We start from the raw sequence: 26,634 nt of genomic DNA on the forward strand, positions 1-26,634 counted from the left end.
CCATCTCTGCAGTGCAGGAATATTACCTGCTTGGCTGTGCATTCTTCCATGACACCAGACAATCAATGGTACTTTCTAAAAATTTATGAGGTATAGAACACGTCTCTGTAGGGCAGAATGTCACAAGAACAAGTACAGGTGTTTTTTTAAGGGACTTTCAGGATCAGAAACTTAATTTTATAAAAATAAGAATGTACTTAAGACTCACAAGACTCATTTGCCCCCCTGGTGAAACCAAAGCTTGATGGCTCACAAAGCATCTGAGCCTTAGACCCCTCCAGTTGGCTGCATTTGAACTCAGTGAACACATAAAGCTGCAAGGCTGAGATGCATTACCTGTTCTTAAATGCATGCAGGTCCCTCCTGAACAAACCATTATTATGAAGGAACTTTGACATATGAAATAATGAGAGTATATTAATATTGTCATTTCCTATAGAGATCAGGACTCAGTGACTCAAGTCATTGTCCAGCTAAATATATGACAATACATATGACTGTTTCCTGCTTTATAGAAAACCACTGGTGTGAGAGTAAAATGTAATTTTATTTTGACAGTCTTTGGATTAACCAACCCAGAAAATTGCAGAGGACAAATCTTAAAAAATAATGCACAAGAAATTAGGGGAAGTAACAAATTTGGCATAGATACTGTGTCAGAGATCTTTTTTTAAAGATCAAGACCAACTATATCTATCTGTACCAAAATCTATCCTGAAAGGTATTTGTTATACATGATTTAAAAACTTCTAAATTCTAAAACACTGCTTAGTGATTTGTATTGTAATGCACCACTGTCCTTTTCTTCAGGAAGTTTTCAGCCCAATTGAACTTCCTGACATTTACTGTATTTATATTTTTTCAGTAATGATAGAAATGCACTTTTCTTTCTCTGACTTACTCTCCTATCAGTGGTACTTTTAATCTATCTGTGAGATATTTACCACATTCTTGGCTCAGACCTGTCAGGTTGTCTGACATTATAATCTCGCTAAATAATGCAAAGCTCTCTCCTGTTGCTGAATACATCAGGATAATCAGGGCTCTATTGGAATTTTTAAAATTATTTTTCCAGCAATTGTTTTATTTTTCTAAATAATGTAAAAAATAGTAGAACTGTAAGATGAGCTGAGAATATATGAGAGGAAGAATTTAATATCCATAAGCATTTTTTGGATTGACAGTCTCTAAGAAAGTATTTCAGCATGTCAGAAAATTACAAATGGTCCTCAAAGAGTGGATATGTTGGACAGAAACTTGACAAAAGGTTTTAAAAATAGATGACACTCATGAGGGAGAAATAATTAGATATTTCAGAAATACATAGATCAAGCAATGGATTGAATTTCCTGAAGTTGTAATGCTTTGCCTTTTTTATGTTATCTAAATCACAGACAGCTTATAGACATAGTTAGCAAGTCCTGTAGCAAGCTTAATTATTCATAAATCATCTTTTACTGTATAATATTCCTTGGTTTCCTATAAGCTTACAATATTGATGATGGCTCCAAGAAAATTAATCAGAATGGATGCAAAGATAATGACATTCCTTGCCAAGTAGGTCTCATTAATCCAGCAGCAAGTTTTCCGGAGCATTAAGGGTAAACATTTGTAATCCTCTGCCGTAGTGATCAGCACGAGAGCGGAGTGCAGCATAATCAGGATAGAAAACTGAATGACCATTGGGATCACTCTGGGGGAAAAAAAATTAAAAAAAAAAAGAGAATCCAGCATTAAATCTCAGCACAATCAGTCAATAAATCAAGGGAAAAGCTGATTGTCCATGTAGATCTAGTTAAGGGAGTCAGGAGGGCTGACACCTGTGTGGCTTTGGATACAATTCATCTCACTGCATAGCAGTCTCTTAGGTTTATGCAGGTAGAAGCCAACTTGAAATTCACATTAACTCATTCTCCAGTGGCTATACTTTGATGTGGGTTATGGACACCGACAGAGGGTCATGCAAGATTAATTCCTTCAGTTTGCCACTGTACAGCAGTGTTCTGCAACAGCTTTCTTACTTTGCAAAGCCAAGTGCCTGCAATCCGATTTGGAACTGATAGCTTCTAACTATACCTCAGATATATATAGACAGTCTATATTTACTGGTGTAGCCTACCAGTTCTGCTAGCCTGATCCAGCTCTGAACAAAACCAAATTCAGCCTTTCAGAAAGATTAGGATCAAGCCTCAAGAGGTCCAGCTTGAGGACACTAAACATTAGTACTTATTTTGGACTGCCATACTCTACTTGTAAGACCCATGTTTTTGAATAATACTATAATAGGAGCATACTATAATAGAATACTTTAAAGGGACCATCTACACACCTAAGTATGGGATATAAACCCAAAATTGCAGAATAACCTGCTTATGTGCCTGAGAAACTTAGACCTTGTGTTTGTTCACAATAAATTTATAAGCAACAAATTTTTTCACTGTAGCTGTTCAATTGATGTGCTTGTCTCTTGCCTAAGCCTGCTTGATTTAAAAACAAAACTGAAGGTGGCATAGTGTGACCTCTGAGAAGAACAATCCAGTATCTGTGCTGAGATTTTGATGGGAGCACACTGATAAGATCAAGTACAATAAAATACATTGACAAGGTTAGAGGAATCCAAACAAAAAAACTGTAATAATTTTCTGTCCATGAACTTCTCCCAGAACTAGGACACCAGGCTTGGATCGCCCCTTCATTCAAGAAGAGGTTCAAGACCAATAGATTTTCTTTTCAGGGATTCTCTTACTGCCAAGATCAAGTGAAGTTTAAAAAGAGCTTTTGCCTTCCCTCTTTCTGATGTACAAATCAACTGATTTGAGCCAAAAGGAAAACTTATGTAAAACAGAAGATGTAAGTTTTTAAATTAATAACAATTTGAAATATGCTTTTTTTTTTCCTTCACAAGAATAACCCAGTCAAAAATGGACAGAAATAAGAGTATTTCAGCAGTCTACTCTAGTAAGACCTATTGTCCATGTGAGCACATAAGCAGTTCATTGCAGGAAATTGATGAAACTCCCAGGCCTCTTAGAAGGAGAAGATGAATCACTGAAAAGTTGGCAATGTAATATAATGGTTTCATAAAGGGCAATTATGGCAAAAAATATGACATTAATTTATCTCACTTAGATTAATTTCCCCAACTCCATATTTCAAAGAATGAAAACTATTGTAAAGATTTTTAAATTCACATGCATCTGCCCTGTCAGGGAAAAATGCATGAATGGATCAAATATTTATCCTTAGGGAGACAGATATAAACAGAGAAAATTCTGAAACTTCCATACCTATTAAATTTGAGATATGATTCCCTTCTTTAACACACAGACTAAGGTAAATTCTCTGGGAAACTCCCCAGAGAACCTTAGTAATATATGTTCTATGACAATTTAAATAGCATTTTCACCAAATTTTCAGAAACAAAAAAACTCAGCTGAAAAAATATTTATCTACTTAAGCAAATACATAATTTTATCCTTGTTCAACAGAAATCTGAAGCATTCACTGAAAAACTCTTATATGTGTTTTTAGGAAATGGGTAAGTTACCATGAGGACTGAATTATAGTTTGTTAGTGGTTTCAAGGAAACTATTTCCGTGGTTTTCCACTCTAGTATTTGACTTCTCTGATATTTACCAGAGGCATAACAAATGAATATGAAGTTATTTCAAGGATTCTCTGAATCCAAATCCTGTCTAACTTTGTGATAGTTTGTTCAATTGCTCATGCCTTGAACTGCTTTTAGAACTGGAACTTAGGAAATTTGAACTTCCAGATTATTTTCTCATCCAATATGTTTAAGCATATTGAAACCTTCTCACTCAAAACCCCTATCCTGTTATTTTAGGCTTGCTCATCTGTTGACAGGCATGCTTTTTTAAAAAAATTGAAACACACTTTTTGAAGCAGAGTATCAGAACATTAAAAAAATGAGACCAAAATTTGTCTCCTTAAGCCTTGACAGTGATCTCCAGCTCCTGACAGAACATAGGAGGTGCCAATAAATACTCATGTGTCTCCAAAGCTTTTCTCACAAAAGGGGTAGTGGTAAATACCCTTTCCCTAAATATCTTCCCAGGTTCTCACAATCAGCCTTCCAGGGCATTCTTGAAGACAAACTCACATTTTTTAAAAAAAACCTCTGCTGATCTTTTCTTGTAGGAATTTATTTAACCTTAATTTTGACCCATTTGTATTTGCAGCCTCTTTAACATTCAGTGACAAAAAGGTCCTCAGGGAAAAACACAAGACTACTGGCAAGATGAGAAACTAGGAGGTGAGACAGCTGCAGGCAATGTGTTTGTGTGACTCCTTCCCCCTCACTCCAATGGCACCAGACACCCTCACAGGAGTTAACTGAGATGAGTCTGTGCAGATAGAAAAAAATGCCTTTTTTTTTTTTTAATCTGGTATGGCAGTGATTGATATAGCAGCAGAAATCTTTTTGGAAAACAAGTTCTGTTAATAAGATCCATAAATCTTCTTGTACATACTGAGGAAAAAAATAACAAACAAAAAAAACATCTACCAGAAATGAAGAACTTTAAATGTGTACTGGGAGAAGAGCTTTTAAAAAGCAAGCAAACTTACTGGGAGCAATATAGCACATAAGGAACAATAGAAGGTCACATACTTCTCCAGGTACTTTGTCAGCTGAGAATTACAAAACATATGAGACAACACTGCTACAGAATGTATTTGCCTGCCTGCACCTAACCCCCACTTTGGTGTTCTCAGACATCAACCTGGTAACTCACATCTTCCAGAAATGATCCAAGAAATCTTGCTGCACTGCTGTAACACAATAAATGTCTTATTTGTTGTATACAAATAATGTATTTTCAAAGTTACTCTGCTGTCAGCCATAAGTTAAGGTTCATCTGAGTGCTAGAAACTACCCAAGAAATGTTTTATTCTGGGAATACTCTTTTAACACTTTCTCTGTCAAAGACCAAATGGGACCAGGGGGTTGTTACAGTGGCAGTCCTGTCCTGGAAAACTGACCTCAGTCCTTGCACATACTCTTGTGACCTCATTATTAAACTGTAGACAAAAATGCCAAATAATATGTTTGAGTCTGTGAAATGTGGACACCAAGGTCTCATCTATGTCAGATTTTCATCACCTTGATAGGAATATATTGCTTGGTCAGCCCCAGAGGAGAGCAAAGTGAAAACAGATCTACCAGATCACCTCCATGCTTATTAATGGCCTGAGACTTCTTTTCCCAGCTGGCCAAATCACACTGTCAGCAGCAAAGCAAGCAGTGTAATTCTCTTACAAAGCATTTATCAAACAAAACCGAGAGAGTCACTGATAGCCAGGGTGATTAGCAAAGAGGCACAGCTATTGTTCTGGATCATGTTTCACCAGGACACACTGGAGCAAATTTTTGTAACTCAAAATTTCCACTTAACTTGGTGGTAGTTCTACTTGAAAACATAACAATATAACATCAGCACATGCTGCTGTCTCACTTGAAAACATGTAGCTGTAGATATTGTGGTAAAAAAATAGTATTGCAAAAAAAAGTGACCAAATATTTCCAAACACTTTTGGGGAATGAGCAGATTTTATTGGTTCATTGCACATCAATCCTAAAAATGTTGTTCCACTGTGTCCCTAAGAGTGCCTTCAGATATATAGAGATATATTTCTGTATTTACCTGGAAGAAGGGAGCAAGCTTTGGATAGTGGTGATAAATACAAGAACAATAAATGCACACACCAAGTTTGATTTGAATACTTCATCCCGCATTTGAGAATACTAGAATAAAAAAAGAAAACACACAGAGAAAAGTAAATTAGCTGTTAACACATGAAGTAATTTCATTAAGCCTGATGTATATAGGAGACATGGGGAAAATTAGCACAATGCACCAATAAATCAATAAACTTGAATTTTGTTTGAAAATAAAACCCATCTAATAAATTATTAATAATCTGGTAAAATATTCTAACCAAAAGAACAAAAATCTGTAATTTTCAATACAAAATTGTTCTTCTTTGTTCAAAATTATTTGCTTAAAAAACCCTGAGATAGATACCAGGAGCTTGTGCTGCTGTGTAGAATACTAAACATTGAATAAGTTAATAAAATACTTAATAACCAGAGAAACCATGAATTTTCTCACATGAAAACAAGCACTGGAGTCATCTGTGACTCTGCATGCATGATGGCACAGAGGTGTCTCTATGATGGCCAAGTTGAGGCTGCTCTGCTATTTTTCTATTATGCAGTTAGAACATTCTGGGACTATTTGGGATGCTGGGGTGCTGAAACTCTGTATCCTAACAAAGTCAGAGGCCGTGTGGAAACTTGGCAATATGGGTGTTCTCCAAATGTAAAAGACTATTTGAGGTCCATTATTATAAAGATTTATTGAAAAAATATTTTTCTCAAGCATATCAAACAACTGAGAATGCTATTAGGCCCCTTTTTTAATGGAAATTACCAAGAAATAGAGTGACAGACACATTGATAGACCACAGTGGATCAGTTAAAGTGGAAATATTCACCAAGTCCTTGGCTGTTATTTATCATTGCTAATTCAATTAAACTGCAACTGTTTACAGCAGATGAAGATTAGTCCATAGGAATATGTTTTGTAATTCTCTGTACCCTTTATGGATGCCACCAAAGTTTCTTTGTATTATAAGAAATCCTGCAAAGGCTTGCCCCATTCATTTTTCTTTCTCTGAACAATAACTTCATTTTGTTTAAACCTTTGCTGTTTTAAAGGGGCTGAAAAAAAGGTTGTAAGAGTCAAAGCAATATCAGATACCAGAATCTCTCTTCAGATATTTGGAAATAGAGAAAACTGCTGTTATTAATGCCTAGAAAGCATTATAACATAAAAAAAATAAATTAAGAAATGTGTCAAGAACATATACTGAGAGAGTCCAAGTTTGAACTGGATTTCATAGCTAATTTGCTCTTGAAGGGAGATCCTAGCTTAGACTTAGACTTAAACTTTCCCTACATGGATCTTTGGTTGGAACATCATCTCAGCATAAACATCTGATCAAAACAGTCTCAAGCTTCCAGATGAAAAAAAGGTTTCACTTCCCTGCTCCTATTTGTCATGAGTAAGAGAGGAGGTTCATGTGTTGGTGTCCCTCATTTTGACTCCTCCTCTCCTGTGATTCCACCTTGTGTCTGCTGTTGGCAGTATCACTTTGGCATGATTTTTGGCCACAGGTAATTCTACTTCATTTTGCTGCTGGAGCCCCAGAGGCACTGACCCTGATTTCATGTGCAAGGAAACAGAACTGTATCAGTCTGCATAAATAATGGCCAAGGTTTTTTTTCAAATAGGGAAAAAGAAAGGTACATTCCTTAAAATATAACATGAAATCCCAACTGTTCCATAGGGAAATTAAGGCAAACTAGATGAATGAAGCACAAACATGGAATGGCCTGCTGTGTTGAGCATTATGTCAAAAGGATGGATGCTGTGTTCTAATCAGTAACAACATTGTGATGAGGAATTGTTGGTATCCCTAGGCAGCACTGACATAAATGATAAATGTAGAAGCTCTGTAGCAGTCTACCCCTTAATGACTTGGAGAAGTAATTGAAGGATTCACTAAGCCTCAAGGCCCTTCAAAAATCATGGGGAGGCATGTAGCCAACCAGAGCTGTGTAGAGTGGTAGGAAGAGTTGTGGTGTGACCTTGTCTGCAGTGAAAACCTTCCCTGCACACCTCAGAGAGCCACCTGGTGTGACTTGGTCAATGGCCAGTGAAGGCTCCCATGGGGCTGGGGCCATTTACCTGCACTGCTGGGAGGGAACTGGTTATCCAAGCCAGCTGGCTGAAACTAAGAAAGGCCAGGACTCTCCTGTTGAGAATGCTGCATATTCCTCACCTCTCTCCTCCAAAGCCTCTTTGAAAGGGGAACACCAGTAATATGGCAGGCTTCACATGTTCCCCTAAAGAAAATGTTTGTGCACTGGGGAGGAAGGTGTTTGGTTTTATCCTCACTGCTGCTCTTTGACTCAGACAGGACCTTATAGATGAAAAGGGAGACCAGGTTTGTTCATCAGAGAAGTTGGAAAAGTTTCTGCAATACAGGAGAGGAATGGAAGAATATGTTTCAAGAAGTCTAAGACAGGAGAGAAAATGAACTTCTGAGAAGACCAAAGAGTAGACAGAGATCCAGTTGCTGAGCAACAATAGAAAAGTTGCTGGACAGGCACAGAGTTTGCCTGAGCTTGCAGACCTCCTTGCAAGTGGAAGTTTCTGAGTTGAAGGAAGGAGGTGATGCTTGTGGTTGCTGAGATATAGCAAGAAGGAGGAGCAAAATTGTTTTTCTACTCATGTAATTTCTACTTATCTTACCAGTCAGAAATTGTGAAACAGAGAAATTCAGATATTTATGTCTAATATTTGAACTAAGAAAATGTGTACTTTGAAATTCAAAGCTCTTTTGATATTTCCAGTGTGCTCACCTCACAGAAAATACGTAAATGTTTCATGTCTAAGACTAGACTGTTTTCTAATCCAAGCACAAATATGCAGGAAGACTTTGAATATCTTTATACAAACATTTACATTGGAAACTTTCTTTAATAAATCCCTACCAGCATGTAAAATTCCCTGTCCTGTGCCTCTGCTTTACCCTGTATGAAAGTACATGGTATGGATATTTTAAAATTGCTGATATTTAGGGAGATCATCATGATGATATCTTTTAATTATTGGAATAATCTGAAGTAGGATCAGATTTTCCTATGAGCTATTATATAACTGGAAATTTTAGCATCTTTTCATGCCACCATCAAAAGTACCTTCCTGTGATGATCTGCCTACATGCTATTTGTGAAAAAAACCTCTAGCAAAATTGAGGCCACATTGTCTCTAAATGACATATCAAGCATTAATGGGTGAAGTACAGGTTAATAATGATGAGTCAATTTCAGTAAAGAATCTATAAAATATACCAGGTGGGGTCCTGCACAAATCCTATGAAAAATGAAGTATTGCAGAATTCATATAGACAATAATGCCTGAGAGAGGTAACTCATTCTCTAATGTAACTGCTACTGCCTGCTGTGGAATAGACACTTATCCTGTTACCACAGAAGGACAAAGAGAGAGGAGTGGCAAGATGTTCCAGTGGCTTAAACTGCAATGACATAGCAGCTATCTAAACCAGTGAAAACCAGGATCTGCGCTAGCTCCATGGTAGTTTTGTGCGTGTTGATTCCAGAATTATTCTGGGGTTTTTTTCCTAAACTTTTGAAATCTTAAAGGGAGAAATCTGTACATTTCATGGCTAGTGTAAACCTGATATCTGGAATTGTTTTATAGTGGAAAAAAATTCAAACCAACCCAGACTGTTTAAACAGAGGTCCAGTACAACATTTCAGATCCACTCATGTCACCCCATGATCCCACATCAGGGTAGTCCTTTTACTAATGCTGGAGGAAGAAATGTAGTTTATTGTTCATGTGGTTACTCACTTTTCTGTCATTTGAGGTACAGAACATTAACACAATTCTCACTGAATGAGGTAAAGGTAACACTTGGCCAGGATCTCAGCTATTTAAACCTGAATTTGCTGTTTCCTAAATGGACTGGAAGAAGGGAGAAAGTGGTAGTAACAAGATGGGATGGAGGAAATAGCTGCTTTCTGCAGGAAAATAGTTCAAATATTACTTTTTTCCATGGCTTCCGGAAACCTATGGTTAAAGACTAAGGTTACAAGGACAAACCTGTAATTACTGTACAGGCAGGCAGCAGAAAAGGGACATTTCCCATGCTGTCCCATAAGATAATTTCTCCTGTCCACAACAAGGAGGACACTATGATTCTTCTTCCCTTACTCCACATCATTTCTTTGTATCCTAGTACATTCCCCATCACTATCTGAGCACCCTGAGCCCTGAGCAGAAGCAAGGAGGAGCTGACCAGAGGCTGCCCAGCTGATGGTGGTGGATGTGCCAGAACAAATAAAGCAGTGGTGATATTTTTTTAAAACTTTACTCCTTCCTAATATGAGAAATCAGAATAATTTATGGAACAGAGAGTTGTCTCAGTCAACTTTGCTGAATGGATTTTTTATTTCTATTGCTTGTGCTACTAGTGTGCTACTAGGGACTAACACCTAAGGAAATATTGAATGAAAGCATAATTCTCCAAACACTGCAGCCCAATTCTCCATTGGAAATATCTTATTGGGAAGAAGATATACCAAATCTGCTAAAAAATTTAACTTTTAAATAGACTTTTTTCATTCAGATGCAATTAAAAACTGTATTAATATTTTAAATCTGACCAATGTAATGTGATGGATTAGGGCATGGATCTTTTTTGGTTTCTTAAATTTCATTTAAATTGAATTCTACACTACCCTTAGAGTTTTTCTTTGTGGCTGATAATTGTGAAATATAAAATAATAAGAGAGTTTATTTTCTGGATGTGGGATCTGATTCTGGGCTGTGCCCTTTTACACCAGCCCATGCTCAGCCCTTGTGTGATAAAATAGCACAGTAAGGCGAGGTGAGCCGCTGACAAGTTTGCCCATTCATCAAGTTGTTGTGATCAGGCTATTTCCTCTTTTAACCAAAAAATTTCAGATTCTTTCACCATATTTTTTTATCCTGTGTGTTGAAAAGATTAAAGATCATTCATGACTTCTGGGACTTGGTGTAGAAATTAATTTGATACCAGAGATCTTGAATTCCACTTGCTCTGGATCTGTGTCAGCTTTGCACGATGACTGCACTGAAAGAAGTATCTTCATATCTTCCTTTTCAGAAGATAATTATTTGTGGAAAATTTGATTTTGGGGATTCTACCTTGTGTCTCAGTGTAAATATCTTCATGAGGAAATGCAATCTTGTATTTCTGTTTTAGCAAACATTTGTTGTTTCTTCTACAAGATTACTAGTGCAATAAGGGCTTAGGTATACTTCAAGAAGAATTTTTCTTTTCCAGTTGTGATAAAGCTCTCACTAATCAGCCTTCCTGAGGACTAGTCTCTCATAAATCAAGTAAAAAAGTCTGTTTTCCAGTGGAAATAAGAGTGTTGATGGAGAAATAAGCCTCTGTGCTTTCATTTCCCTGCTATTTTTATTCTCTTTCAAGTGCACATAGTATTGTAGACCTGCTGTTGCTGCACTGTCATTGCAAGTGAGATTGTCAAAGAAAGTCAACGAAATTATTTGAGACCTGTGCAACTTCACCCCATGCCATCAGCTTTCGAGGAGTGCTCTCCCATTACCTTATCTTTTAAAACTTATAACTTACATCTGGATGTAGACTGAAAGAGAAGTTAATGAAATCATATTGCTGTTGAGGAGCAGCAAAGACACAAACCATATCTAGGTCTTAGAAACAGGTTTTTTAAGAAGGATGTTTAAAACAGAGAGTTGAAAAATTACTCTTGACTTGAAATAAATATATTGCAGCTGCATAGAAGACATCAGAGGGATTCTATGAATAAATGGAAGGAACATATCTTTATAAATATAGACATGTATTTTTTTAATAGAAATGTAAGTTTATTAATATGCTCAATCACCGTTAGTGCCAAAGTAACCTGTCATCTGACAGAAAACTGCTTGTACTCGATATGAACTTCAACCCAGTCAGTGGCTGCTGTTTTCAGAAACTGAGTTTGTTCAGTGTACATATTTTCCAACAAGGAAATGCAATCATTTCGGCATTATAGCACCTGCATCATGTCACTGTGTATTATGAACTCTAGCTCAGCCCCGCCTTATGAAAACTGAAACAAAATGAAAAAGAAAAACAAAACAAGAAAAAACAACACAGGCCAGAACCTACAGCTTTTCTACTTCAGTGAACATTTATTACAATTTGATTTGTGAATATTGCAGCTACCAAGCCCCAGCTACCTTATGCTCCAGGCTGGAGTCTTTAAACATCAGTGAAAAAGGCTTGATATGCTCTCTTCTCAATTTATCGCCACTCCGTAAGTCGATGGTGTGCTCTATTCGCTTGTTAATTTCCTCAGGCCCAGACTGGACATGCAAAGCTTGTGCAAGATGGTTTGGAAGCAGATTTATTGAATTTCTTGTTAGGGCAGCCAGAGTCTAGGGGAAAGCACATGCAAACAGAATAAACCTGCTGGTCCCCTTGGGTTAAAAATGCAATGTTTTAGTTCATGTTGCATTGCAAACCATTACAGCATTCCATGCAATTCATTCAATGAAATCTATAGAAATGTAAAATAATAACTCTGTTCCACTAGACACATACAGTACATTAAGGTGGGAATTTTAATGCCTTCTTTTTTACAGGCTAGGAGGTTTGTTGCTGCACTGAGCAGTAGGACTATATTCCACTTTCCAAATCTGATATTTAATTATTAAAGCATGCATGAGGGGAGTACACACCAAAATCACAGCAGAATATCTGACTCAATGGTGTGTTTTAATAAATAAGAATGGAAGCCATATAAAACAAAATCCACAACAAAGTAATAATGAAGTTTTTTTATCTCAAAGTTACTGGATGTGTGTAGTTAAGGAACAGATCACTTAGTCAGGAGTGAAGAAGGTGACATTTCTGATTACTTCAGCATGAGTTTTCAGATAATATGTTCTTCTTCACTACTGGTATATTTCAGCCAATCTAACATTACAGTTAGGCTATATGATTTAATTTAACTGTAATTCATATTAGTATTTAAAATATCATCTCAGATGCATTATTCCTTTGGTATTTCAATGACTAATCAAAGGAAAAAATGAAAATACTTTTGCTTCACAAAGGAATTCTAGCAGATATAGTATGAAGGGTGTTTCAACTTCAGCAAAGAGTTAGAGTTTGCTTTCATAAAAAGAATAACTCATTCCCATTTCATGGTGCCATTACATGACACAAACCACAGTGAAGCAGCTCTTTCCCACTTGAATGGGAAAAGAAACTCTACTACTGTAATATTCCCAAGGGTTAAGAAATGTTAATGAATGAAAAGGATGTGAAACTTCATACATCATAGCATAAGACATTTCAGCATTATTATGGGTGGGAAATAAAATTCTGCCTGAGAAAATTTATTCCACAGGTCCTTCCTGAAAAGACCTTCAGCTCTATCTCCTATTGGGCATTGTTGAAACAGGAGCTTAGGATGTTTTGTCACCAGATGCCCCTGGAAAGCTAGGGGTGATACAAATTTTGTGATACAAATTCTTTTGCATCACAGGATTACATTGGGCAAATGCTGTAGGGAGGTTTCCCTTGTTGATATTCAAACTATAGTAAACAAACATATTCTAATGAATCTTGGGCAGCACATTAAAACACAGAAGGGTCTCAGGTACCAACTGCCAAAGCCCAGGTGACAACTTTCCTTACAATCCTAAAATCAAATCCTGTGGATTTGATACTATCTGTGACTACACATGGACTGTGTAGTCACAGATAGTATTTCATATTCCATCTTATTAACAGTAATTCAAGATCTCAAAATACAGGCAGATAATCTTCTCTCTGTTTCAAAGTGAAAAGCAGTTTTCCTGTTTGTTTAGTAGAAAAAGGGCTTCAGTAGAGAAGGTTTGGGATGACACTCAATTCGAATCCTCCCTTCTTCTGTCTAGCAAATCACTATTATCAACATTAGGAGAAAAAAACAGTATCAAAGAAACTTTTCTTATGCTTAGGTTTTATATATGTCTGAACTCATATCTTGACCTGAGAGGAAACAATCAAGGCAAGTGGATAAATGCTATATTATTACACACTGTGACACTACTTTAGTTTAAGTACTCCTATCTCTTTTAAACTGAGCTAGGAAGAAAAGCTTTTATCAATTTGTGGTGTCTGAAAGGGCATGAGTGTGTCTGAAGTCCCTGCTAAAGGATAAGATTACATCAGATGGTGGTGTGTAAATTGATTCCTCAGAATTACATTTTATTTCTGTTTCTCCACCCTTGTTTCCAAGGGTGGAGAACATCCCTAATGCTTTTGATGAGCATTTTGTTTTATTTATACAAGGACAATAATCTCAGTTCATTCTGTTAAGCAACTGTATTTTGGTTAAATTCTATTTTAAGCTGTGAATGATATGAAGGCTTGTCTCCTTGCTGAATGTATGAAGTGTTTTACATCTCATGGTAGGTGAACATGACATAACATCACCACTATGGCCATGGTGCCTGTAGTATTTTGCAAAAATAGACTCTGAATTTGCATTTATATTCACAATATAACAAGGAAATTCATATTTTTATTTCATCATTTTCTCTCCCTTTTATACATGCACATACTTAAAAAAAAATGCTTCCCTGTGTTTAGATATAAAAGCAATGAAAAAACATCATGCAAATTATTGTCTCAAGAATACGTTCTAACCACATTTTGTATCTTATCCCCCTCTTTGCTCTGCATCTTTTAAGACTTTATGAAACACAAAGAAATATTGATTCTTCCTATTATCTCTCCTTCACTTTTGTGAGCAGCTCTGTGGAAGACACAGTTGTGAATTCTACAGTGGGCTTTTGGAGTTTTCTGATGCTGACAATAACCATTGATCATACAGAAACAAACACAAAATTCTTTAAAAAAAAAACCCAAAACAAGAAACCCTAGCCAAACTTGCATCTGAAACTAAAAGAAGATTAATTAAAACAATCAAATAATAAACTTCCTACTTTAGACAAATTTTATAGACACTTTAAAAGATTAGATTTTACTTTCTTTCTGGGAAGTTTTCCTGCAAAAATGTCCAAGCACACAGCTCTCAACAAGAATGGAAATTTTTAATCTGTGTCATTTAGAAAATCTTAGGAAGGTTTCGAGTTACTTTTTTCATACTGTGAGCATCATGTTTTGGAAGGAAATAGGAAAATAAAAGGTCACATGCTTAAAAAAACAGGTTGCAGATAGGATTTAGCTCAAGAGGAAGACACCTAAATAAGGGTGTGGACAAGTTTGGTGTCTACATGCTCAGTGTCTAAACTTCTATTTCTTTCAATACACACTGCAGATCCTTTCAGTTGCCCAATCACATGTAGCTGTGGTCAGCAGAGATGTTCTGGGGACTGGACAATAGTCAGGAGCCAGAAGGTGTGGAACAAGACACAGGGACACCATGGTACCAGTGGTCAGTGGTGAGCACAGCTGGGCAGGGCTGGGGCATCTCAGCACAGAAATAACAACAATAATAACAATGGGCAGCTGTAACACACAGGTACCTTGGCTTTGAACTGATTTCCATCCTTTTCTTTAGACTTGTCTGTCATCTTGGCAGTCTTTTAGTATAATTTCTATGCTCACTGTTAAGCTTTACTACAACCACTACTAAGGTACACCTAAAGAAGACAGACATTTTAAAATGCTGATTTTCCTAATTGATATCCTGACAGGACCATCAGGTGCCTCCACCAGAACATCCAGTGACCATGTTATGCTTTCAGTTACTCCTTTTCTAAGGTACATGGAAGAAATCCCACTTAAACTGCCATTAATTCATTCTAGAGGAGGAAGCCTTTTCTCTCTTGAAATAAAATAACTTCTGTTCAATTTTCTTTGCTTTAAGAAAGAACTCCAAACACTTATTTCAATAACAGAAACCCCTATTTACATTGGGAATGGCTGAATTTCAGACAAGAACTTGAACCCTTGGCTTAACTCACTATCAGAGCAAGGGTACATAGTGATACTTGGGCTGTAGATGGGTGTAGTTTTTGCTAATATCTGTGACTGCCTACATAAAAAGTGGTTATTTGTTTCTTACTCACATAAACACATCTACAATTCACTGATTCAGGCTGTTCATAGAACACAAATTCAAGGTAATGAGTGTGTGTTGGGATAAATTTGAGTTTGGCTTAAGAACACCCCAGAGATTTCTTTTCACATGCTTCCTAACATAACTGGAGTTAAAAGTAAGACACATGTGATCAATTGCTCAAATTTTGTTGTAATTTATATTGGGTAAAGAAATAATTTAAATTCAATTGGCAAATATTCAAACATACAGAGTGATTCACTGCTGGGTTGCTGCTTCTACAATTCTCAAAGCCTGCTGCTGACAGTGACCTTTAAGCTGCTTAATTAGTGTTTTTAAATGCTTATTCTGTCCAAGACTGACACACCTCTGGAAAATGCTACTACATCCTAGTATAATTTAAATCTATCATCTGAATTTTTTTAGCTAAAATACATTATTTATGAGCAATACTGCCTATTGTCTCAACTGTAAATTAAAAATTACATAATAATTGAATCATACATAGAACAGCAGATTTTTAAAATCTTGTCTCCACCAAAAGGCTTATTGTTAAACTGTGTTATATAAAATTACAGCTTTTCCCAACACCACTTCAAATTCTTTAAAAAAACCTGTGAGAAACTGTTCTAAATGTAGATTGTTTATTGCCATAAGAAAAAAAAGTTTTAAAGAAGCTGTTAAGCTATGACTATTTCAATTACTTTCAAGTCCTTTTTAATAGTACTAGGAGTTGATCAATAATTGGATAAACCCACTAATCCTTCAATTTTTTCTTTGTCTTTCTTAGCATCAAGGTCAGGTTTAGCTGAGAAAATGACCAAAAAAAATGAAAGCCTTCTCTACACAGATTTCTTTGGACTACAGAAATTGGAATATCTTAAAGGGAAAGAAATAGAGACAGATCACAAGATATTGACAGCATGCGCCCATATCTCTACTCCTAATGAAATGACAATATAGAGACAAGTCAACAAAATACAGAGAATGCTCTAAGGCAGTGTACATGCAGATGCACAGATGTACAGAACATATATAAAATAGGTGGTTTACATAACAGCAAACTGTGCCATGCTCCAATTCAGTTTGAGGAGATGAAGACACTGCTGTGGTCTGACTGTTTGGGAGATTTTATCACTTCTGAGCACATTTGTAAGAAGCAGAAGACAGTTGACAAAAGCAAGACCTCCACACAACAATGCTTAAGGTTCAACAGACAGTTCAGACAAGTAGGAATTAGGGTGTGCAGCAGAAGAGAGGATCTATCATGTCATTAAAGATCCCTCGAAGAAAATGAAAGAAAACTTCAGCTGACCTTGCGTCATAAAGACTCATCAATCCTCCAAGTGCAGTGAGAAGAGTGGAGTCTGAGGGTATTTCAACCTTTCCATCTTTAATTCCTCTAAACAATAATGATTTTTTTTTTTTTTTTACCGTACAAGAATTGTTGGTTCCCAGGTTGCTGGCAATCAGCCATGCAGTGCTTTTGGAAAATATCTGATCAGGAGAAGTTGCTATTATCTCATATTTCTATTGAGGTACAGATGTCCTTAGAGTCTAAATCATCTGCTAGTGAATTTTAATTGTATCTTAGAGTATGAGTTTTTAAAATTTTTTGTTAAAAAAGTAAGAAATTAAGAACCTGATTTCACAAGGTGGTTTTTTTTTCTTCCTTCATATATCAATAAACTACTTTATGTGTTTTCCTCTGGGAAAATGCCCTTTCCTTCATCCCTTTAATTTGATGGCCCTACATTGAAGCTATGCAATGAGATAAACACTCTCACTAGAATGTTCCAATAGTTTAGTAACATTAGATTTATTTTTAATTACTTTGTGGAGTGGTTCAATTAAAACTAAGCCATGCAGCATTTAATTTCAGTTGGGAAAAAGAAAAAAAAAACAATGAACCCAAAATCTCTGCTTCACTGGCATTTTCCCAGTTTAAATACATGATTTTTCTGCCTTGAAACAATTTGTTCAATCCTCTGCTGTTACAGTACATGTTAGAATAAAGGTTAAAGATGAAGTTTCCTCCTCTGAGGCCTCCATTGTTGAAGTGCACTCCATCATGCATTCATCTCAGTGACATTAAAGGAAGTTTGACTTACGTTTTGTTTTCCCACTATGTTATCAAATGGAAGTTCAGGGCTCCAGGATCCCTCTGTAAATGTAGCTCCACTGTTTCTCCTGTCAGAGGAGCTGACAGCCTCTTTCACAATATCTTCAGGTAAAGTCAACAGACTCTCCTCAGGCTGTTTAATTAAATAAGTCTCAATATTATGTTTCCTCAGGAATTCGTTGCGCTCTTTGCCATGCCCTTCTTCAACTTTATAATCCCCATTCAGGCAGTCCAGAGTGGCTTTGGAGATGTGAATCCTCCTGCATAAGTGAAATAAGTAGTAGCAAATACTGATTGTGCTCTACTATACGTAGGTTAGAAGGAGGTTTTGAACTCTATATTGTTTAACATCATGGATAAATACAAGGTTTTCTATTGTAAACAATGAATATTAGTGCATTTAAAAACATGAGCTTTATTTGTCGTCAAATAATCTCAAAATATGTTTACATCAATAAAATGCCATTAATGCACAAAGTCCTGTCACAGGAAAAACATTTTGACATTCACACTTGATATCTTCACTCATAGTTAATAGTTTAATGGGAGGCCTTCCTAAGTAAAATGCTATTCTGAGTGAAAGAAAATTGTACTTCAGGGAAGCATGTTGAGAGAAAAATAAATGGTAGGCATTGGAGCAGTTTATGTGAAGGTCTTTAATTTCCTTCAGTTTCCTTAGGTAGCTTAAACATTTGAAATTATGGTCTGACTGCACCTGAAGTGAATTAGGGAAATGTGAGAACTATGCAAAGGCAAACAACATAATTATTTCTATTAAGACCAGGCAATGAGTTCAATAAGCTTTGGCCAAAGTAAAGCTGAATTTAAGAGACTACATGCAAAAGAGCTCAAATTTTGCAATGGTATGATAGGAATTTGGATGTCTTCCATCCAAACTATTTTTAAGGAATCTTCATGTTCCTGCATGTAGGAGAATTGCAGACACCTCTAGAGCCCATCAACATGGTCAGCTATACTATAATCTACAATGCAGCATCATGAATGAAGTGAGAGTTGTTCATTAGGCATTTATCTGGCCCAAAGAAAATAGTTGTAGTGACTTTGAACCAGCTGATTTTTTAAACTTTGGGTGTATGTCACTTTCTGAAAGACAGACTTGCATACAGATCCTTAATACTCAGAGTGAGCTGAAATTCTTGATCCTTTCTTGATGACACACCCTACGTTGCTTTTCTCAGGCACCACAATTTGGCTTCCTCCTGTGAATGACATTGTCTTAGCAAATCCCTTGGGAACTTTCTTCTGTTACTCAAAGGATGCCAATACAGAATTAAACTGCATAATACTTTGATGGAATAAAAGACTATAAGGTCATATATGATGTGTATGCATTGCTAGAAAATAAAGTCCTGGTTGTATTTAAGCAGTGTGAAGTGCCCAGGAGTATCACAACTTGGCACAAACTGTCCATGTGGAGCATTCAATATCAACATCTAAAAGATCAAAAATTTGTATCCCAGTCATTTTTAGGCTGTCTCAAATTCCCTAGTTCTTCCAGGTTTTGTAAAACTTTCTCTTTCTAAAGTCATGCTGTTATTAAAACTCATTATAAAACCAGTAAAAATGTTTCTCAAATATAAGCAACTTTTGGCCTGGACTGAAACAGCAAAGCATGTGACCTCTCAGAAAGATGATGAATTTCCTAGTCCTAAGAAATCCAAAAAGGCTAAATTGATTTAAGTAAAGTACTAACCTAAAACTAAAGAAAAAAAGAAAAAAGAAAGAGAAAGTGATACACTAGTTGCCAAGGTGACTGTGTCTCTCTTTAGATTCAACTAATATAATTTAGGAAATAAGGCCTTGAAATATGGATTTTATGATGGATATGATAACAGCTTTACCAGAGTATGGAGATAGCTATTAATGTGATGTGCTTAAATGGGCCAAATATTAATAAATAGTTGGCAGATTATAAGTATTTGCTGGCTTCACGTTTTGTACTGCTTAAAAAAAACTTAAAATGTGGAGAGATATATTTTAATTTTCTACAAATACCTTTGGAAACCTGAGTATTGAAGTAAAAAAATATTGCCTGACCTACTCTTGAAAGCATATCAGGCCTGCAGTGTTAGATGACACCCGTCATTGGGACAATATTGAAAATTAATTATTACCTAGGATTTATGCAATTCACTACTGCAGAGTAATAACCACATACACTAAGTAAAAACTATTAGAAAATAGAATCCTGGCAGAAGAATGTCACTGATTACCAGATCACAAGATTTCCTTCTCAGGTGCTGTGGACACATCTTTTACTCTCAGAAAACTGGAAATTACCATTTTTTTCTCAGTGCTCCTAAGTGCCTTCCCCACAGCAGCTGGTCTCTGCTGGTTCATGCTCCTTCTGTCAGGTGCAGTCTCTCCCTGCATCACCCGAGGTGGATGGGGCTCAGGGGGACATGCAAGCATTGAGGGGAAGAGCTGAGCCCCTTCTTTCCTGTTCTCAAGCTGGGTAAAAGGATGTTTCCCATCCTCAGCTCCTCTCTCCACTATGCCTCAGGAAAATGCTGCAGTTCATCTTTGCTCTTGTTTTACACCCTGAGAGCAGCACTGCTCATAACCCCAGGGCAGCTTTCCTGGTCAAGCTGCTCTAGGAAAGGGAATGACCTCAGTATTGCAATAAATAGGGGGATTTGGATGCTGGTGGCAGGGAGAAGTAAGGAGAGGCTGAAATGAATTTAACTGATCTATTAAATCTGCTCAGCACACTAGGAAACTCTGATGTAAATCACTATTCTGAGGGACTTGGTTCATTGCTGTCACATACAGGCTTTGTTCTGCTGGCACACTGGTATCCAGGAAATCACTCTGCTCTGACAGACTGAAAACCTGCCAGGCATTTTATCTGCAGCATTTTATCTGTGCATTTTCTGGGTTATTCATTATTAGCCAAACAGCTTGCACACATTAACAGCAATAGACTCTGCTTTTTGCAGGTGTGAATGGGGAGACTTAGATGATCAATTTGCTCATGTGAACAAAGCATCCTCTTAGTCATCTGGGCTATCATGTGGGATAAGTAGCAGACAATGAAATTTTTTTCTGAAATTTTATACACGGGTGACATATGCAGAGTACAGAAGTTGTTCTCAAAGCATGCAGAATTTCATTTTCTGCTAATTCCAAGAATATATATTAGAATAAAGGTTTACTATGTAGAAATGTGGAAGGGGCCTGCATTTGCAATATATGAAGCAAATTTCCTTCCAATTTCCTGGGAACATGACAGCTCTGACAGATCCTGATGTGTATGGAGGGAGGACAGCACATGACTCAGTTTTGATGACTTAAAATCTCTGTCATTCAAGGTGACAGCACCATTTAGATTTTTTTTCCCACATAAAGATGTCTGCTGCTATTGCTTCCAAACTCTATGGCTAAAATTGGAATTGTCTAGGTTATCTTTTCTACATCTTTCATCAATGGCAGGTGGGACTGAAAGTGAACAGAAGATTCCTGCAATCACAACTGTTCAAATCTAGGATTTGTAGCTTCCAAACTAGCAGGATATATATCAAGCAGAAATAACATTCAACTTTCAGGTGAATCAGCCACATCAGACACTCAGATACAGAAAGAAACTAGGCTTTTTTTAGTTGAAAACCATACATTTTCACATATAGACAGGTTAAGATAAATATCTCAAAACATCTACTAAAGCATTAAATTATTTTGACAAATTATATTAACAGAGATCCTGCTGTTCATAACAACTTGCTATTAGACTATTGACCCATGAACATGTAATTCTTCCCACAGTTTGTGCATTATAAAATAGAACAAATATAGCTTTGTACCTCATAGTATTGTTTGAATGAAAAAGGTGAGAGAATGAAGCCTGGAAAATCTTATGAATGGTCAACATCTAACTGGGAAATCTGAGCTACCTCTGAGGACTATGAAGGCTGAAAACAAAAGATGGATCATTTTGAGAAAATCAGGGGTAACAAAGAAAAATTAATAATTTTGTCTTGTCTTTTCAAATGGCTCTACAAGCAGACCATTTCTACCTTTTTTGGCTATATCCTCACTAATCCTTGCCAACTGCAAAATAGCAAAAAAAAAAAAAAAAGTCATAGTTGATGAAATGATGTAAAACAGTTAATCTCTTGGCAAGGTTAACAGTGTAATGTGCTGGCAATGTTTTCTGTCTGTGGGAAATACACTTTGCCTTACCCAGGAATTCCACCTGACTCGAGTTTGTTTGCAATATCCACGTCCCATGACCAGACATCAAACTGCCACTTTCTCAGGCCCAACACTCCACACAGAACTGATCCAGAATGAATCCCTATTCTCATGTCAATGTCATGCTTTGTTCTTGATCTGACATATCTGTTAAACAAAACACACAAAGAAAGAAAAAAGACCAGACTTATGAAAATATATGCCACAATTTTCCATATCATTTTGAAAAGGGTATGATGTAAAATATGATGTCAATTAGCTGCAAAGTGCAGTCTAGCCTGTAAAATGAAGAGAGAACTTTCTAAATAGCAAAGGTAGAAGTAGTGATAAAATTACTCTAAAAGCCAGGTTATCATTAAGCACTCAATTGCATGCATGGCTCAGTGGCACTCTTCTTATTTCAATCAGACAGACAGGGAAAAATAGAGAGAGAATAAGATGACTGAGTGAAAATATTTTGTTGGACTTATTGAATGCTTTAGCTTGGTACCTTATAAAAGGTTCAGGAACAGTACAGAACTGTTGGAACAGTATGGAACTGTCAGGAACAATGTGGACAGTTCAGGAACAGGAACTATTTTCATCAAACCTGTCTATTCTTTTATATTCTTGTGTATTTTTTACTTATTTTCAATTTTTAGAAAAATGTTATTTTATTGACTGGGATTTTCCAGAGTTACTTTTTGTCAAATGATTATTTTCATTAGATTTGGTCAGAAAACCATTTGCTCTGTCATGACAACCATGTGAGTTTAAAATCTGTGGGGTGGTGGTGACCATTTCACCTCTCAAAAATAAACAACATATGAGCATATTTGTTAAGAGACTGCTTTTCTAGTTCTGTTTGTGTGACAATAACTGTTTGCACCAGAAATAGTCTTAGAGCTAGTGTTCATTAATCTTTAAATTGTGTGTTCAGGATAGGAAAAGCACATTGCTACTGCTGGTCTACAAACCTGCTGTGTGTCTGTAAAGAGCCTCATCTCTACAGTCACTGAAGTCAATAGAAGCACAGCAAGATCACACTACAGAGCAGGGAAAGAATAAACAGCTCTATTTCACTGCTCTGAAGTTAACTACCCTTGCTTCAGATGCATCAGTAATGACCTTGACAGTTCCTCTGTAAAGGAGAAAAGGGTAAATTGCTTTCTGCATTCAATACTTGAGCTTTCATTGTTGCAATGGAGCACCAGCTCAGTTTGTAAGGGAAAAAAACCAACGAAGAGTTCTAAAATGAAAACTAGTTGCACAAAAATGTGAATAATTGAAAATAAGGGATTCATCATTTCCCTTCCCTTCAGATTAGGAAAAGTTGGAGAAAGGCAGGCATATGATAAGTCTCAGTGCAGTAGTTTGCCTACAAGACCTGTTCATCACATCAGGAAGCCAACACATTTCAGCTAAGAGAAAAAGGTTTAAAATACTAAATCATAAAATAATAAACAAAGAAACTTTGTGAAGGGATTGATCTGTGTCCTTATAATTAAAGCTTACAGTTTTCATTTACAAATTTCTTCATTTCATGCAAGCAAGAGGGCTTGAAATATCATAATTATACAAAAATTACCTGTCCCTGGAAGATGGGATATGCTTCCTCCACATTGAAGCACTTTTAAGTGTTGTGAGAGCAACTAATAGAAGTGAGACCACTGAGATTTTAATCTGTTTTGAATAATTTTTATATGCTACAGAAATATCTAAACTGATACTCGTAACTGTCAGAGGAATTATCACACAACCTCTCTCATGACTGTTTCCCCAGTCTGCCTTTTCCTTTTGTTCAGACTAAGATAATTATTTTTAATTTTTCATTTGATTTCCTTATCTTGAAATAAAAGATAATTGTATTTAGAGGAATAATTGAGCAAAAAGCTTTTGATTGAAAAATGCTATCAATAAGAAGGGCTTAAGTTTAATAAAATGTTTTAATAGCCTATATTTATGTAACCTTTTTCTATACATGTATAGACATATGTGCTATTTTACCAATTTAATTTCTATTTTACCAACTGTCATGTCCTGCAATGAGCAGCTGAAGGCTCTAGATTTGTCTAGTTTAGAGAAGAAGAGGCTGAGGTGTGACCTCATTGCTCTCTGACAGCTTCCTGAGGAGGGGAAGGGGAGAGGGAGATACTGAGCTCTTCTCCCTGGGATCCAGTGACTGAAAGTATGGGAATAACTCAAAGCTCCGTCAGTGAATGTTCAGCTTGGACATTAGGGAACATTTCTTCACCATGACTGTGGCCAAACAGTGAAACAGGCTCTCTGCTGAGCTGATTGATGCCCCAAGCCCATGATCAAGATGGATTTGGACAATACCCTTAACATGCTTTAACTTTGGTGACCTTTGAATTGGCAGGCAGCTGGACTAGATGGTCACTGTAGGCCCCTTCCAACTAAAAAATCTTATTATTCTATTCTATTCTATTCTATTCTATTCTATTCTATTCTATTCTATTCTATTCTATTCTATTCTATTCTATTCTATTCTATTCTATTTCATTCCATTCCATTCTATTCATTTAGGTTCTTGTATCTTATATGAGAACTCACACATGCAGATATCACTGGAGAGACCAGGTACAAACAATGGTGCAACTGAGCAATGTGCCCCTCTATTTCCAGAGTGGCCATTAAGTATTCCTGGATTTAACTTGTCCTTTGTCATAAAAATATGGGGATGGCCTGAGAAGGCTTTGGCATCCTCCATCAGCAGCACAGGACTTCAGAATTTGTCCTAAAACTCACACAGCTCCTACTGCAGACACTAATCAAGGTCCTCTCCCCCTCGCCTTATCTGTCTCTCACAGTCTCCCTCCCACATAAAGCAGCTCTTTATGTGCTGCTCAGGTGATATTTGATCTCAGCTCTTCCCCAGCAGTCCGAGTGGATTTGGCCTCCTGCCTGCACCCTCTGGCTGAGGACATTCTGTTTCTCTGTCTGCTGCAGTGCTGGGGCACATGCAGGGCTCTGTCTTTGCATCCTCCTCTTGGCATGCACAGCTCCTGGGTGGATAGGTGGGAAAATAACTGCAGGAGGGGACCTGATTGCATGAAGTAACAGGCATAGTCTGAAATACATTTTAACAGCCCTGTCCAGGACATGAATCAAAGCACAAGGGTGACCTAGTCTCATTCAATTTACTTTATTGTTTGCAACACAAGACTGAAAGGAGAACTGTTGATAACCTGTCATGGAAACAATAGTCTTCATATAAAAATTTTTGTTGTAAGATATTAAATTGAACAAAGAATAAATGGTTTGCTTTATTTCAAAATTTCTCTGCAAACACTAAAAAAGTTTAAAAGTGAGGTGATTTTTTACTGTGTAAGAAGTCATGGAGTTATTCTTTTTATTTAAAATTGGGAGTGATGTGGGCTGAAAAAGATTTCTGAATTATGTAAAGAAGGAGACTTAATCATGGTCAAATCTAACTCTCTAGCAGCCAGACTAGCACATACTTTAGGATGTTTTGTTTGCATACAGGTATAGGAAAAGCAAAGCCTGAAATAACAAAGCCTGGATCACCTTCATCAATAGTGGTAGTTCTAACTTATTCAAAAAAAAAAATCTCAGAAATAATTGCATGTACTAGATAAAAAATGTAGAGAAAAAAATTAAGAAAGTCCATTTTGCAAAATCTCAGATATTCCACATCTAGTTCTTCTCTCTATTAAATTTATTCAACTGTCAATGAAGTTTCTAATTAAAAAATGTATTTTCTTCAACTACTTTACAGGCTTTCTGTAGATACATTGACAAAGTGCATGCACAAAGATGCATTATTGATGATCTATACAGCAGCCCTCTTTGCCTCACAAGTGCTTTGATATCTTATCCAGGATGAGGTAACTGTGACTGGTGTTATTTTTGCCATTCATCTCATTTCAGTCTAGCCAGAGATAAAAAAATGCAATGATTTTAATTGGATCTTGGCATTTCCTCCTGGTCAGCATTCTTTGATGGGTATTTGATTTTTATGGTGTTAATTGAAACCTTTCTTATTTGCATGAAGAAGGTGAGCCAAAAGTCAGAAATTTGCTTTTCAGCCTTTTCTGTAGCTGTCAAAAATCTGACTGCCCTGGAATTCAGGCCCTGAAGATTGAGAGTGACACACAGGCTGCTTCTGTGCTGGCCAGTTCAATTGTGCAAGGTTATCACTATGCTTTGAGATTCTTAAAACAATCCAGAGTGCTTTTCATTCTCAACAAGCCCTTTCACATCCTGTTCCAGACCATTTCTAGTAGGAATTTGAATTCAGCGGTCTTGTTCTGGAAGCAAAATGACATCAGAAGAGTGGAGTTGGCCAGTCTGTTTCACTTTTTCTCAGTGATGGTTAAAATTCTCTGGGGTTATTCAATTTACCCATCAAGACATGGTTATTATCATCCTCATGCAGGTGAAATATGAAAGTCCATGTATTCTGGTTGAAGTAAATAAGGGTTTTAGCTGACTCTGCTGAGAGCAGAAGGATGGACAGGTGATCTCCTGTGTCTCCTGCTAACTGAAATGTCCTTTCATCATAAGGTTCAGTTACATAGGGAACATTTGGTTGGACTCAACAGAATTACGGAATTTTCCTAAAGGAATTCAA

General features: G+C 36.6%; 1 protein-coding gene across 2 annotated transcripts in view; it reads right to left on the reverse strand.

The window, feature by feature from the left end:
* The window catches only part of ADCY8 (adenylate cyclase 8), a 116,378-nt gene that overhangs the window by 23,919 nt on the left and 65,825 nt on the right, over positions 1 to 26,634 (reverse strand). The window contains exons 6-10 of one of the 2 annotated variants that reach the window (XM_066566493.1): positions 22,029 to 22,187; positions 17,818 to 18,088; positions 11,868 to 12,065; positions 5,667 to 5,767; positions 1,492 to 1,693 (exon numbers count right to left, since the gene is read on the reverse strand). In XM_066566493.1, the coding sequence (XP_066422590.1) occupies positions 1,492 to 1,693; positions 5,667 to 5,767; positions 11,868 to 12,065; positions 17,818 to 18,088; positions 22,029 to 22,187 (931 nt within the window). The remainder of the gene's footprint in view (positions 1 to 1,491; positions 1,694 to 5,666; positions 5,768 to 11,867; positions 12,066 to 17,817; positions 18,089 to 22,028; positions 22,188 to 26,634) is intronic. The other variant, XM_066566501.1, reaches the window with a different exon arrangement.

This window comes from Molothrus aeneus, chromosome 1, assembly GCF_037042795.1.
Source record: "Molothrus aeneus isolate 106 chromosome 1, BPBGC_Maene_1.0, whole genome shotgun sequence".
NCBI lineage: Eukaryota > Metazoa > Chordata > Aves > Passeriformes > Icteridae > Molothrus > Molothrus aeneus.